Here is a 15,334-nt window from a genome sequence, read left to right as displayed (position 1 = left end):
GGGATTTCTGTCTTCCCTAATGAAATTCTTCCGAGCTTACGAAGAGAGCTTCATTTCACATCCTCCCACACGTGACCACTGCAGACACCAATGGAGACCCTCACGGCTTCTCTTCCACACAGAACACGATACCGACCGACCGGGGGCACCTCCCTAGTACGACCCCTCAAGACTGTCAGTGAGCTGTTACGACTTTTATCACAACAGTGCCTGCTGCTCGGTCACTCAGTCAGGTCCAAATCTGTGTGACCCCATGAACTGCAGCCCGCCAGGCTCCTCTGTCCATGGGACTCTCCAGGCAAGAAGACTGGAGTGAGTAGCCATTCTTTTCTCCAGGGGACCTTCCCCACCCAGGGGTTGAACCAGAGTTTTCCACATTGCAGGCGGATTCTTTACTGCTGTGCCCCGTGGGCAGCCCATCTGTATGACCAGAGATGCCCAAAGTAGAAAAGCAGAAGGAAAACACAGGTACCTCAGAAAACCGACATGAATCACGTCAATAACAGTTTGTTAACTTCCTGTGAAAGAGCCGAGACTAAGGAGAAAGCCACCAACTGTCCTGGGAGGGGGAGAGAGCCCGTGCGCTGGAAACCTGGGCTCTGTCTAACCCAGGTGTGAGGCCTCGGGGAGGGCACGGAAGGAGAGGTAGACATGCCGATCCAGGTCTGGGACACGTTCTCACTGCTGCCACAGCCCCGGCTCCCACACAGGACCTGCAGAGAGGCCCCAAACAGACGGGAAAGGGGCCGGCACCCGGCATGTTTGGGGGAGGCTGTGGTCGGGACCTGTGTCTGCCAAACCTGACATGATGGGTGACTCGGGGCAGCTCACTATTGAAAACTATAAGAAGAAACCAAACCCCACAGGAGCACACACAGAGGGGGCGACTCAAAGGCGCATCAAGGAAAACCAGGACTGAGGATCAGAAGGTAAAACGAGTGCACTTTTCAAGCCACTGAGCAGGGCGACCGCGGTCCTGACGTGTGGACCGTCCTGCACGGTCACAACTGAGGAAACACGCCCCGCACCCTCGCCTCCTCCTGCCAGCCTCACCGGGCTCCCGGCCCCCACCTTCCCACTGCGCTCCTCCTGCCAGCCTCACCCGGCTCCCGGCCCCCACCTTCCCACTGCGCTCCTCCTGCCAGTCTCACCCGGCTCCCGGCCCCCACCTTCCCACTGCGCTCCTCCTGCCAGCCTCACCCGGCTCCCGGCCCCCACCTTCCCACTGTGCTCCTCCTGCCAGTCTCACCTGGCTCCCGGCCCCCACCTTCCCACTGCGCTCCTCCTGCCAGCCTCACCCGGCTCCCGGCCCCCACCTTCCCACTGTGCTCCTCCCAGGCGTCTCCCTTTTGTCCTACAACTTCTGCCCCCATGGAAGCAACAAACCCAGGGTGTGTGTGTGTGTCCGTCTCCAGACAGTCGGCACGGCCAGGCGATCGGGGTCCTTGCTAAAAAAGAGCGGGCCTGAGGTGCACACAGACAGGACTGTCCCCAGAGGAGATGCCCCCTCTCACTCGGGCCCAGCCGCTGAGCACAGTTGCTGTTTACTGTCCACCCGGGGGTGACGCATCTGACAGTACGTGCGGTGGGTTTACAGGGAGCAAGCCCTGTGATCGAGAAAGGCGGGAATAAGCAGGACATGCGAAGTGCAATAAAAAAGGAAATTCTACTGCATCACACATCATCACCAGGGAACCAGTGCTATAAACATAGGAAAATGACCCAGAGTTTCTGCCACACTTGCTGCTCCAAACTAGGGCATTTATTTCTTTGTTCATAAAAGTCACCCATATTTCTGCTTTTTCACTCTCTCTCCATAGGTGTGAGCGACATAAAGCTGTATTAACAAGTCAGGAGCCAGACAGCACCACCTAATGTATGTACACTGCACCCCCTCATTATCACTGAGAGAGAAACACGAGGAAAGGGCCGTCTCTGCAAATAAACCCAAGCGAGAGAAACAAAAGCTCTCTGTGCAGTTAACAAGGCCAGGATAGCAGGAGCAAGGGTCCTGATCCCACAGGCCGGCCGCACGTGATCAAACAAAACACACTTCTCTTCCTCAGACAAGTGGTTCCAAAATGAGTGACTCACACACTAGGTTTCGACGCCTGGGCTAAGGACACTCTGTGGACGCTGAGAAACTCTTAAAACGACCTCCGTGGAAGATTACTTCGGTGGCGGTTTAGTCGCTAAGTCGTGTCTAACTCTTGCGACCCCACGGACTGAAGCCCGCCAGGCTCCTCTGTCTGTGGGGTTCTCCAGGCAAGAATACTGCAGTGGGTTGCCCTTTCCTTCTCCAGGGGATCTTCCTGACCCAAGGATTGAACATGGGTCTCCTGCACTGCAGGCAGATTCATTACCAGCTGAGCTACGACTACTTTTAGTCCACATCATTTACCTCTTCAACCTACCCCCTGAAGCCCCTTCTGGCAGGCAGGAGGGCTGTCAGGCCAGCACAGCTGCTAGAAGGATAGAGACCACCGAATACGAGACACGTGAGACGGCAGTTACCACGTGCCATGGAGCTGAAGACAGAGCGCACGAGAGCTAGGCGAGGACCACTGCTCCAGTGGTGCTCCGAAACCCTCCTGTTTGTTACTTTACTGAAAACGGGAAAACCTTCAATAAGAAACACATCTATTAAGTCATTGGTGACTGTATCAGTGGTTACCAGCCAAGTTTTGAAAACCTTTTACAAGAAGAATGTAATACATTATTTCCTCAATTTATATATCTCTCTCTAAAAATACACAGATTTGGCAACCTGATGAATTCTTCCTGCTCAAAAATTCACAGCAAAATGTAAGTTAGCTTTTCATAAATGCTATAAAGATTTTTTTTTCAAAAAAGACCACTTTAAGAGTTACACCATTAAGTCAGGAAGCCCCCTTTGATCAAATCTATGGATGCGAGGTTTCCTGTGGCTGTGACATGTGGACACTTGTAGTGACACGAAGATGTATGCCCAGCCAGGGACCCCTTCCTGAGAACAGAGGGGTGTGTGGCTCTGGGCACCAGTGAGTTACTTATTGAAGGTCTGTGTTTATTCTAACGCCGCTTGCCTGCACAGACTTACTGGTCCATCACCCACGTGCAGGGCTCAACAGAAAGACACCCTCACACTGAGAGTCCAGCCACGGACGGTGTGCGGGTGGGAAGACCTGCCCTCCCCAGAAGCCCCCTGGGTGGGCTTGTCTGAGGCCCCATCACAACACAGGGTGGACATGGAGCCGATGGACACCACCCCCTGGGGCTCCTGTCCTATCCTCCTCCCGCAGGGTGGCTCTGACAACCATCCCGTTTGACGTGGAGACGTTGGCCACAGGGAAAGGGGAGGGCGTCTTTACGCTGCCCTGTGAGATCACCAACTGTTCTTCCCTGTACAAAGTAAGGGCCGTGAGGCTTCCCAGGGGCGCTAGTGGTGAAGAACTGCTGCCGATGCAGGAGACACAGAGACTCAGGTTCAGTCCCTCAGCCAGGAAATCCCCTGGAGGGCGGCATGGCAACCCGTGTGAGTATTCCTGACTGGAGAACCCCATGGACAGAGGAGCCTGGTGGGCTACAGTCCATGGGGCCACAGAGTCGGACACGACTGAAGTGACTTAATACACACACACAGGCATCTTTCCAGGCTTCTCTCAAAGCTCAGAGACCACTCCAGCAGGAGAGCAACTTCTCAGCTCCAGTTCATAAGCTTTACACCTAAGGACTCCAGGTGGGGTGAGAGAGGAAGCACACACGCGGATCTTATAAAAACCCACTAAGTCTCCCATGATGATGCTGTCGTAACCACAGAGACCTTTCCACTCTCACTGACAGCAGAGTCACACCATCAGCTCTCTGAAAACTTCAAACATCTTCTCTACTTATCCTCTGGGACAGCTTTGGAAGATATTAAGGATGGCTTAGAATTCACTGTGTGTAACATTCACCTGAACCAAAGCAAACCCCTCCATTACGTGGACTGAAACGAGAGCCACAAAACCAGAGGTGAGGCCCCATCCCTTCTTCTGGCCAAGCCACCGCAAGTGCTCAGGGACATGCCCAAGCTTCTCTTCTTGTGTTTGCCTCCACGCTCAACCCCAACACCCGCCTTTCTCCTCCTCCTATGAGGCCAGTAACGTGGACACCACCTTCCGGGATCCCCGACCCCTCAGCCGGGCTGGCATGTCAGTGTGACATTTACCTCCACCTACACTGAAGAGGGAACTTCCCCTAAAAGCTGGCACAGAAAGAAAAGGCCAGTGGTCCCCCATCGACGGCCAGGAGCATCTGGGAGGACCTGAGGGAGACCCAGCATGACCCTGGGGTGAGGCTCCCCAGCCGTCTCGGCCCCTCCACTCAAGGGAGAAGCAGGGTGCATGGGAAGGGGGCTGCAGCCAACTGTCATAACCGTATTCCATCCCCAAAGCTGCTGGGCTCTGATCTCAGTGATGCCTCCTTTAAGCAGATGCTCACCACCCACGGGACCCCATGATCTGTGTGCCTGCCCCCTGTACATCACCTGGGAAGCAGCCCTGCTCCCACCACCTGGACTCTGCTCCCCGGGTCGGCGGGGGGACGGGCCCGCAGCTGAAGTGCACCCCCTCAGCAACCCGAGAGCCTCTCCAGCATTGGGAGGAGACGCAGGGCCGAGTCACCCGTGGAGGCTACTCAGCGCTCCAGCCAATGGCGACCGTGATACTGCCAAGACCTCATGGGAGCCGGCGAAGGAGACCGCCACCCCTTCCTGCTCTTGCCTGCCGTGTTCCCAAACACCTCCCCCTCACGAGGCTGCAAGAGACACTGGGGTGAACAGAGAACAGGTGGGCTGCAGGAGCCCGGGGAACTCGGTGGGTCTGTGGTGGTTCCCGCTTATGGGGTCGCTGTGAGAAACTCAAGAGGTGATGTGCGTAAACCCTGCCCCCCAGGGCCAAATCAGGACTCAGCGTCGTCACTGTGGCCCCAATTCGCTCCCTCTCTCCCCACAACACCAGGCGCTGTCCTTGGTGCTGAATTCTCCCCCTTTTCTCCTGCAGCACCAGGAGCTGTCATTGGTGCTGAATTCTCCCCCTTTTCTCCCGCAGCACCAGGGGCTGTCCTTGGTGCTGAATTCGCCCCTCTCCCACAGCACCCGAGCAGCTGCGCTCCAGGCGCTGTCCTTGGTGCTGAGGTCCCCTCCATGAAAGCAACTCAGCCTACACAGAAAGCCACGCAAGTATGAGCGCAGTGGAGCACCAGGGAGCAGCGACGGCTGCGATAAAAGATGAAATCATGCAAAACGACAGAAGGGCCTGAGTGGGGGTGAGCAGGGGTCATCTGGAGAGAACCATTAGGAAGAGCCTCTCTGAGGAGGCAACAGTGAGCCCACGGGAGACTAGGGCTGCAGGTCCCCAGGCAGTCCTCCAGGCGACGTCAGGACCTGTGTCCCCACGGGCAGGAGTCAGGCCCCGAAGGGTCTGGGGGGCACGTTACACCAGCCCCTTCACTTCCTCACTTACAGACAATACCACAAATCCAGGGGCCCCGCCACAACCAGAAACGTCACCTCCTTTGCAGGAATGGAGACCTGCTCTAGAGAAACTGGTGACTTTCCAGTCACCCTACCACCACCTGGGACAGGTGAGCACAAGAAACCAGGCCCACATGCAACACGTCAGCACTCGGTCCCCCATGTAGCAGCATATGCCCACCAAGCACACAGAGTCACAGGCCCTCTAGAATGTCCCCCCTCAGCTCTGGCCAGTCCCTGGAGGGGCCTCAGGACACGAGCATCAGCCGCCAGGCACTGCCCAACCATGACTGTTGCGGTGGAGACATGGGGGCCGTCCGCCCAGAGTCTCGGCTGCTTGGGACAGAACAAGCTCAGTGGCCCTGAGGACAGGAGCCCACGCCTCGGCCGGTGAACAGAGCCACGCTCTGAGGCCCTGGGACTGTGCAGTGCTCCTGCACGCCCCCACGGGCAGCAGTGGCTGACGGTCAGGACGGCTGGGAGCCCCACTCTGAGATCAGCTCTCAGCACAGATAACAAGTCAGAAGAGAAAACAAAGGAACGGAACCACCGCCGGCCGCACGTGACCACCAGCAGCATCCCTCACCCCCACAGCTCTCCAGACTCAAGTTTGTGTGTTAGGAGGAAACTGACTGGACTGAAGACACTTCAGAGAAGGTGCAGCCGCCCCACGTGCCAGCGAGGGCACCGAGACGGGGCCCACACACACCCCAGGCACAGCCCCTGCCTCCACAATGCTGACACAGCGCTGCCCGGCCAGCAGCTGCCCCTGGGTGCTGGGCAGGGGAGCAGAGACGCGGGTGCTCACAGACTGTTCAGAGTCAGCTCACAGCAGCCCAAGGCTGCAGACCCAGAGGTGCTTCCACGAGGATGCATCCACGGGCTGTCCATCCCCCTGGGTCCTCCTCGAGCAGGACCACACACACATGTGCAAACACTTCCTGGGGAGATGGGGCTGTTGACGGGGCTGCCGTCTGAGACGCACCTCCAAACAGCTCCGTGTGGGGTGCAGGGCGGCTCTGCCTTGGAGGACAGGACAGGCCCTCACACCTCTGCTGCACAGTCGGCTCATCCCCTGGGCAGGAGAGACCTGTGCGGCCTAGTACGCGCTGACACCCCTCCCCCACCCCAAGGCTGACAGGCCTCCCACCCCCAGATGGGGAGACGGTGGAAACCAGGATCAGCCCCAGCTCCAGACGTCACCTCCTCAGAGACCCCCTCGCCAATTCATGAGTGTCTCTTCCCTTGAGGCCCATGCACAGGGCTCATGACTGCAGCCTGCGCCCCGCCCGCCCGCCTGGGTCTCGGGTAGATGTTGACACCACGTCCCCCCAGAGACAGCCTGACTCCTGGAGGACAGGTCCCCAGCCCCATCACCCTGGAGCAAGGCAGGGTGTGCAACGGGTGCCTAATAGTCACCTGCTGGACTAGATGCGTTTAATTGGCGGGGGTGGCTGAGAAGGGACTGTGCATGCACACGCACACTCGGGAGTGCTACTGTATCAAGGACAACAACTCCTGTTGTAACATGCACACTCATCACAAGGGCACGTTCCCTCAGTCGCGTCTAGGAAACATGGCTTCTTGAGGGGAGAGCTGGGCGTGTTCTGAGGTCGGTCTGTGTGTCACCCCAGAGGCACAGCCACCCTGTCACCACGGACACGGGCAGCCACACGCCAGGGAGCCTGAGGGAGGTGGTGGCGTCTCTCTGTCCTGACCCTGCGTGGGACATCTGGGGAAATAAATTTGGTACAAAGCCTCCAAGGGCTTGGGACACAGCGTGACCCGCGCAGGGGCGTCCACGGGGTCCCCAGAAGGTGACAGCACAAGCCTTCGGCCCAAGGCGACAGGTCAGTTTACGCACAGGATGGCTGGGTGGACGTGCACTTGTGAGGCAGAAAGCACTGGAGTGCTTCAGGGCTGGCCGGCGCCCGACCGTCCTCCCGGCAGGTACCAGCAGGACTGACGTTAGCGGGAGAGGCCCGGGACACAGCTCCGCTCAGAGTGTGTACAGCAGGGCCCTCGGAGATGCGTCATCTGGAGAACAACTGGCACTAAACAGAGCGAAGGCAAGCTGCTGGCGTCCCCTCTGCACAGAGTGGCCTCTGCAGGGGGACACGGGGCGAGGCCTACCAGGCGGTGCTGCCGCGGGCCGCAGGCTCCAGGTGACAGAGCAGCTCCAGGGCGTGTGCGGGGCTTGCAGCATCCTCGGGGGAGTCCTGGCCGCCGGGCTCCAGCTCCAAGGGCATCCTCCACACAGCGGCGCAGGTCACCACTTTGCTGTCTGCGGCTGCGGGACAGGACGAGGGAGACGTCAGCAAAGCATGCTGCCCCCCAGCCTGCACCCCTGCCCCGAGAAACCGGACCAGCCGCGCAGCTCAAGCCCCTGATCCCCTGCTCCCACATCATCCTTCTGCCGAAGAAAATTTAATTTCCTCAAAATCGATCTCCTCCTGTTCTTCTTCAATAGTTCTTCAAACAAGGGAGGGAGACGGGGCGGAGGGGGGGTTGTGCAGCTAAAGCTATAATCACTGCGAGTGCAGAGGCCCGCATCAAACACATTTTTCCCGGAAGCCCCGGGAGGCGCCAGACTCGAGGGTGGGGGAGCACGTGTGCAGCGCTCACACATATGTGTTAAATGGTGTCAGTGGGGGTGCAGACCCCCGGTCCAGTCCAGTGAAGCCGTGAGCACGGGCCGGGGGCCACAGGCCAAGCCCTGGCAGAGAGCAGCGTGGGGCCGGACCTTGACGCAAGACCCCTGTGTGGACAGAGAGGAGGGTCCCCTCTGCAAGGAGCACGCCAGCTCCAGGTTTATGCCCTCTAAACAAGTCCTCTTTTGTGAACAGATTTTTGCAGTGAGACACAAAATAAGATGAAAAGACACAAATGAGACAAAAGAAACAGATTTAACATTATATGATTAAAAGCTGAACCACAAACTCCTAAATATAAACTCTTCCAAAATTTGCTGCTTGGTTCTGAACAGCACATGTGCTAAACACCTTCCCCTTTAAAAACGGTCTTTAATAAATGGTAATAAAACAATGAATAGGCTTCAACATTAAACAGTAATTGGTATCAAGTGAAAAATATGAAATAATTGTAGAAAACAACGCCCCGTGAGCAGTAATTCCTACACAAAAATTAAGGCGGGGGGTGGGAGGACCTTACCACACATTAGCAAATGTCCCACTTCTCACTACATGCGCCGGCCCTTCAATCTAAACACCAAACGAATCAACCAAGAACCCCACAGCAGTAACCACACGGGAAACGCCTGCCCCCCGGGTGCTGTTATCACAATACCATTATCACCCACGACCAAACGGTCAGCAGGAGGATCAGGACTTCACCCACGTCTCTCTGATCCCAGTCTCAGCACTCTGTTCATGTACCTGACTGGGTCTGACAGAGCAGGGAATTGCAGCTTAAAGAATCATGGATGTTACATACAAATTCTATGTAAACACATCCACTTTTAACCATGCCAAGTAGAACATGACAGTTTCTGTCTATGAGCGAAATGGATTTTTTCTGCTGAGATTTTAAGTTCCACAGTCTCATTGCAGAGCCCCTGGGGTTGTCAATGGAACTCCTGAAAAGAGAAAAACTAACTGAAGAGACAGTTGGTAACTCTGAGTTGGAAGGCAGCAGCAAATGCCCAAAACATCCACCCAGCAGAGGCACAGATTATTTTAATCTTCCTAAATGACAGAAAAACAAAGTTCTACCCTGAAAAGTGATGGGACTAGTGACCTGAGAACAAAACACTGGCTGTGCGCACGAGCAGTGCGCCGCATGTGACGGCAGGCGACGCGGCAGCAACAACTGGTGCGCGGGGGGACCGGCTAGTGCTGGGCTCCCGGCGGACAGCTCCCTCTGGGGCTCTGCTCCGGTCGGGAAGGTAGCTCTTCCCACAGCTGCCTGGTCACCCAGCAAACATGACTGCTGGGGGTGAGACATTATGCGCTTCCCCCTTGAGAAGAGGAAGGAGACAAGAATACTGTGCCACCACCTCTAGTTAACGTCCCACGGGAGGTCTTAACTACTTCAACGTGACAAGAAAAAAACTGCAAGAACAAGAAAAGAGTAACAGAACCATTATTTGCTAATGATTATATGTGTAAAAACTTAGAATCTACACACACAGACGGTAGAAATACAAAGGGCAATCAGCAAAACTGCTAGACACAAAGATGATGTATAAAATTCAACTGGTATCTATAGAGAAACAAAGATTTTTAAAAACGAAATTTGAAAAACTATTAATGATCTAATTAAAAAATGAAATATCCAATAATATCTCAAACGAAAGAGGTATGAGATGCAAAACACTGCTAACAGAGCAAAGGCCTCGCTAGTGGGAGGGGCACACCATGTTCATGGATGGGAAACTTCTCACTGTAAAGAGCCCTGAACCCTCAAAGTCCTAGTTGGCTTTTTTTTTTTGTGGAAGAAATGCTAAAACTTACACAGAAATGTGAAGTACGCAGATGGCCAAGGCAGTCATGCAGAAGAACAAACTGGATGGTTTACAATCTGGTATTAATTTACTGCTGATTCCCAGTTAGATAAATAGCCCAGAGAAAGCCAATGGAATCCAGAAATAGACTTCACAGAGATGGTCACCTGATTTAAAACAAAATGACAGAATGATACTTAACTGCAGTGGACAAAGGGTGGTCTTTTCAGTAAAAGATGCTGATCAGTTATGTATCCATGTGAAAAAAAAAAATGAGCTGCATTCTACTTCACAACATATCCGAAAACTAACTCCAGGTAGACTGGAGATTGAAATGAGTAAGACAGAACCATACAAATCTTTCTACAATACACAGTAGAATATCCTAAATGTGGAATTAGCAAAGACTTCTTAATGAGGCATAAAAACCACAAATGACAAAGAAAAAGACTGATAACAGGCTACTTCATAATTAAGAACTTCATTCACCAAAAGTCATTGGACTTTATCAAAATTTAAAACTGCCGCTCTTGGAAAGACTCAGCTTTAAAAATAGAGCAGAACTTGGAGACAATATTCGAACACATATATCTGTATCCTGATAAAGGGCTTGTATCTAATACACGTAAAGAATTTCTACAACTTAATAATCAGACAAGTAGCCCAATTTTCAAAAGCAGGCAGAAGACTGAATCAGACATTTCACAAAAGAAAACATTTGAATGGTCAATAAGCACCGAAAAAGATGCTCAACATCAACAGTAATTGCACAGCAAAACCAAAGCAAGACAGACCACATAACTGACAGGTGGCGAAAAGTCAACGCAAAGGCAACTGTACCCTCAAGTGCTGCTGGAAAGAGTGTAAAATAACTCAAACGTTCTGGAAAACGTTTTGGCAGTTGAAAGTCCACGTACCAGGGGACCCAGGAACCCTACTCTCAGGAGACGCTGTCGGGAAGCGTGGCTTGTTGGTAACAGGCTTTGTGACCACTCTCTGACCCCAGTAGTTAAATCTGGCCCCAAAGCGAGAGCAGCCTGCTGGTGGTAGGTGACTGCCAGAAGCCAGGGGGCAGCAATTATCGTTAACAACCAACCAGGCCAAGGTACCAGCCAAGGAAGGCCAACTGGCCCACAGACAACGGGAGACGTCCCCCAAGGAACGGAACAGATGGCCCTCCACCCCTGTATCACTGCCCCCGCCCCCGCCAACACACACACGCACGTGCGCGCGTGCGTTCACACAAATGCCAAGGGAAACAGGAGTGAATGAGCAGGAGGCTGAGGGGAGTCACTCCACTGAAGTCATAATCCTTTACCCAGGCCTGGGCTGGGCCGGTTTCAGACACAGGACCCACTGATGGGAACATGGCCCGAGGCCCCGCAATCAGGGCCCCGCAGCACCGGGCAGGAGTGTAACAAGGCACCCCCACCCCCACTGGCCTCCAGGGACCTCCTGCTGCTGCTCACATGCCAGGCAGAGCGCAACAACCTGGCAGCTCAAGGTTCACTGAACCCAAAGCGTCCCATGTCCCCGTCAGACTGGGGCACTGGGGGGCCAGGCAATAAATGGACAAAGCCAGGCCACAGCAGATGTGCCAGCCCTGCAGACCCACCCAGAGAGGCCGTTTCCAAGGGGCGGACATACAGCAGGAGGGAAAAGGCCCACCTCCCCGTGGCCTTTGGGGTCAGCGGGTGGAAGCCTCAGAAAGTGTCCCTCTCCCTGTCAGAGGCAGTGGAGACATGGGCCTACTTTAACGGTTAAAGGCATGTAGGGCCGGGGTGTTATGGACAATAGCCACAGAGCAGCTGCACTCGGCAGGCTAGGAAGAGGACAGGCGTACCCTGCCCCTCCTCGCCGTGTGCACTTGAGGCTGGAGGCCAACGGTCTAGCCAGAAGCCCAGAGGAGAAGACTGGGAGACTGACACACGGAGCCCAGTCAGACCAGACGCGGCCCCCGTGGATGCAAAACATGATCAAACGGTTGCGTAACACGAGGTCCAGATCTTTGCAAATCCAGGCGAGGTGCTGAAGGGAGGAGATGCCCTCCCTGCAGGGGAGTCGAAGGAAGCTGCTGGGAACAGAAGCAACCTGACCTGTGCCCCCAGGAAGCTGTGGGCACGTGGAAGTGGACACAGAGGCGCTCTGAGCAGGATCGCAGGCCCGGGGCCCTCGGGGCATGGGGCATGGCCAGCACTGCCATGTGGGACACAACGAGCTGAACTAACGCCGAGAGCAATGAGGGCTGAGCCTCCGAGGACCAGACCGGGAAGGGCCCGGGGGACCAGTCGGGCGGGTGGAGGGCCTGCTCCAGACCAGGGATGGAGGCCGGCGATTCTGAAACCGGACCGCATCTGGCAGGAAGAATTCCATCAATACGAGGCGAGTCCGAAGCCCCTTACTGAAAGACAAACACCAGAACCATCCTGAGGAAGACCAGAAAGCCACCGGGAGGCGCCTGCTGACATTACCCGCCCGAGGGATGTGCAGGGCTGCAGAGTACTGTCAGGGTGCGCTCTTGGTCCAAGGAATATGGTAGGCATTATCGAAACTCTCCAAGGCATCAGAAGCAGATGAAATGGAAGGCAAACAGCGCTAACTGAGAAGCGCTGGAGGTGTGCCCACCGAGACACGCAAATGGGCTCTGAGGCTCTGAGGGTTTCCACATCTGTATGGATCTCAACTGAGCATTCAACACACATCCACCAGCTATCAAAGAACCCAAGGTGCTTTTAAGAAGGAAAACCTGATCTTTAGAAGGAAGATGCTGTAACGACCACCGAGGCGTTCTTCTTTTATCTCTGTTTTCAAAGCTACCCTGAAGTCAGGCCCCGCAGTGTAACTGCCAGAGTTACTGCTCCACTCCGGTGACCGGGAGCCCCCTACCCCACACCACATGGACAGGGCCACCTCCTATGAGCCTGGTCTTCACCGCAGGTTCAGACCCACAGACGATCCAGTGCAGGCAACTCCCCACCATGCCCCACATTCTCAGATGAGGAGACCGAGGCCCAGGGACCCAAGTGTCCACCCCCGGCTCATGGGGCTCATTCACACCAGTCCAAAGCCAGCTGAAGCCTCCTGGCTTGGGAACAGCCTGGCACTCTGAAAGGGAAAACGTGCGCTGTGAGCTGTGTCTAGAAGGCCCATCTGACGCTGGCCTGACTGTTACGTGTAACACTCGATCTGAAGGCACTTAGATAAAAAGGCAATCAGGCAAATGGATGTGAGAGCGCATCGAGAGTGCCAAGTGCACCCACGCCAGGCGCGGACCACGGTAGGGAGCAGCAGTCCAGGCTTCGCGGACTCGGAGGAGATTAGCGCCTCTGTAAGCCTGAGCAAAGCCCGGCCGGGGATAGTCTGATCCACAGCCGCGGGGGAGGAGGCTTCCGTGGGGCGTGGTGACTCGGAATCTCAGGCTATTTTCAGAGACTTCTGCCGGCTGACACGGGCTGAGCAAGATTGATGAGGTGGGATCCAGCTGAGCTGGTGTAACCCGGCTGGCCCGCCAGCACCCAGGGAGGTGCCCGCCACGCCTCCCCACCAGCCCTGGCCTTCAGGTGCTGCAGGAGCCTGCAGTGAGAAACAAAGGGCAGCCAGGTGTCTCCCCATCGGTGGGAGCCCTGCACCCCGAGATGCCTGAGGGTGGGCCGGGCGATGCCTTGGCATCTGCCCCAGTGGTGGGAGCCCTGCACCCCGAGATGCCTGAGGGTGGGCAGGCAGTGCCTCGGCAGGAGCAGGGTGGGGGGACGGGCCATGAGCGCCAGCGGGCACAGGGAGGAAGCGTGCCAGCCCTGGGCTCCGGCTGTGCAGAGGAGACAGGAGGTGGGCCAGGTCCTCCAGCGCCTGGTGGGTGTGACCGCAGACTCGGGACTGACCAGGTGGGACCTGCCCTGAGCCCCCACGATGGAGTCATTGCCCCTCACTCGGCTCCTGAGACAGTTCACAGGCCAGGGCCCTGCCTTCCAGGAAACCTGGGTTCCACTGAGGAACGACGCCATAGCAGCACCCCAAGAACATCCTGTAGGTTTTCCCCCGGAAAGCCAACCACTCCCAGGGCAGCGGCGGCAGGAGGAAAGGGCCCTGTGAGAGCTGACACGGTCCCTGCCCAGCACATCACACCCCATCTCACCGTCAGACCCACACACGGAGGCCTGGGCCCCCTCTCAGAGGGCCGGCAGGCACTGCGTGCAGACTCCAGACGGTACAACGGGAAGGGAGCAGGGTCCCCACCCTTCCAGGGACAGCAGAGCCAGTGGGGCAGGAAGCGGGGCATCCCCTTCCCCTCGGAACACTGTGGGGCGGGGGAACAGAGCACGTCTGGGGGCCCCTGTGTGCGGAGCTCCTTCACGCCCATGCTAAACCCACAGGGAACCTGCAAGGCAGCAGAAGGTTCCAGGAGGCGGCTCCCCGAGCCGGTGAGGCCGGTGTCCAGCGTGCTGCTGTCCCTGATGCGAGGCGGCGCGGGCACACGGCGACCTCCGAGAGGACTACCAGCAGCCGGCCCATAGCCACAGGGCGGGCGGCTCCTGACCCCCAGTGCATCGTCCTGGTGCCCCTCCCACAGCCACCGACCCAGGCGGGGGGCTGCTTGTCTCGGGGGCCCACCAGAGGATGGGGCTGCTTTTAAAGGAGATGCAGAGGCAACGGGAAGGGCCTGAGAAGGGCCCACACGCCCACAAAGCTGGGATGCCGCCTTCCATGTGCTCCCGTCTCAGCTCCGGAGGCGCCAGCCGCAGCCTGCTCCGTGACGACCACGCAGCTGCCCCGGCACCTCCCAGGCCTTCCCGGTGGAGGGGTCTGGGTGCTGCGGGGAGACAGGCTCTGCAAGGGGTCCCATGAGTGGTGTGGTGCCAGGTGTCTGGGGAGCTTCACCCCCAAGTGGGCCAGAACCCTCATCCCTCCGGGACCCCGCCACCTCCAGCTGGCAGCGACCTTTCTGTGGCCTCCCAGCCCAGAGCCCTGGCTGCCCACCCCAGCCGGCCTGCTGGCCCTTCCTCAGCCCTGTGTCATCCCGACACCCAGCCAGGTGGAACCAAGCGAACCCAAAGGCACAGGTGTGCGCCCATGATCTCACTCACCCCAGAGCTCCAGCCAAGCCCTGCGCGCCCAGCTCTGCTGAGACCACCCTCATCCTTACTCCTGAGACCCCCAGGGACGTTCACAGTCGTAGCTGGACTCCATGCGGCTCCAGCACTGTCCTGACTCCCCGAGTCTGTCTGGCAGCGCGTGCTGAGCAACCACAGGGATACACCCAGGCCACCCGCCTCTCGCCCCGCAGCCCTAATGCTGGCGCCCAGCAGAGAGCAGGCCAGGGCCAGCCAGGGCCCCTCCTGACCGCCGACCCTGCAGCTCTTCGGGGCAGGGCTGCTCCAAGG

General features: G+C 56.8%; 1 protein-coding gene across 8 annotated transcripts in view; it reads right to left on the bottom strand.

The window, feature by feature from the left end:
* Window positions 1-15,334, bottom strand: part of EIPR1 (EARP complex and GARP complex interacting protein 1) — a 67,150-nt gene that overhangs the window by 17,843 nt on the left and 33,973 nt on the right. For all 8 annotated transcript variants that reach the window (NM_001191328.1, XM_059889233.1, XM_059889234.1 and 5 more), the window contains one exon: window positions 7,628-7,784. In NM_001191328.1, coding sequence (NP_001178257.1) covers window positions 7,628-7,784 — 157 coding nt within the window. The remainder of the gene's footprint in view (window positions 1-7,627; window positions 7,785-15,334) is intronic.

The sequence above is a fragment of the Bos taurus genome, chromosome 8, assembly GCF_002263795.3.
Source record: "Bos taurus isolate L1 Dominette 01449 registration number 42190680 breed Hereford chromosome 8, ARS-UCD2.0, whole genome shotgun sequence".
Lineage (NCBI taxonomy): Eukaryota > Metazoa > Chordata > Mammalia > Artiodactyla > Bovidae > Bos > Bos taurus.
Note: the sequence above shows the minus strand (reverse complement) of the source record. Positions and strands in the feature narration are given on the sequence as shown.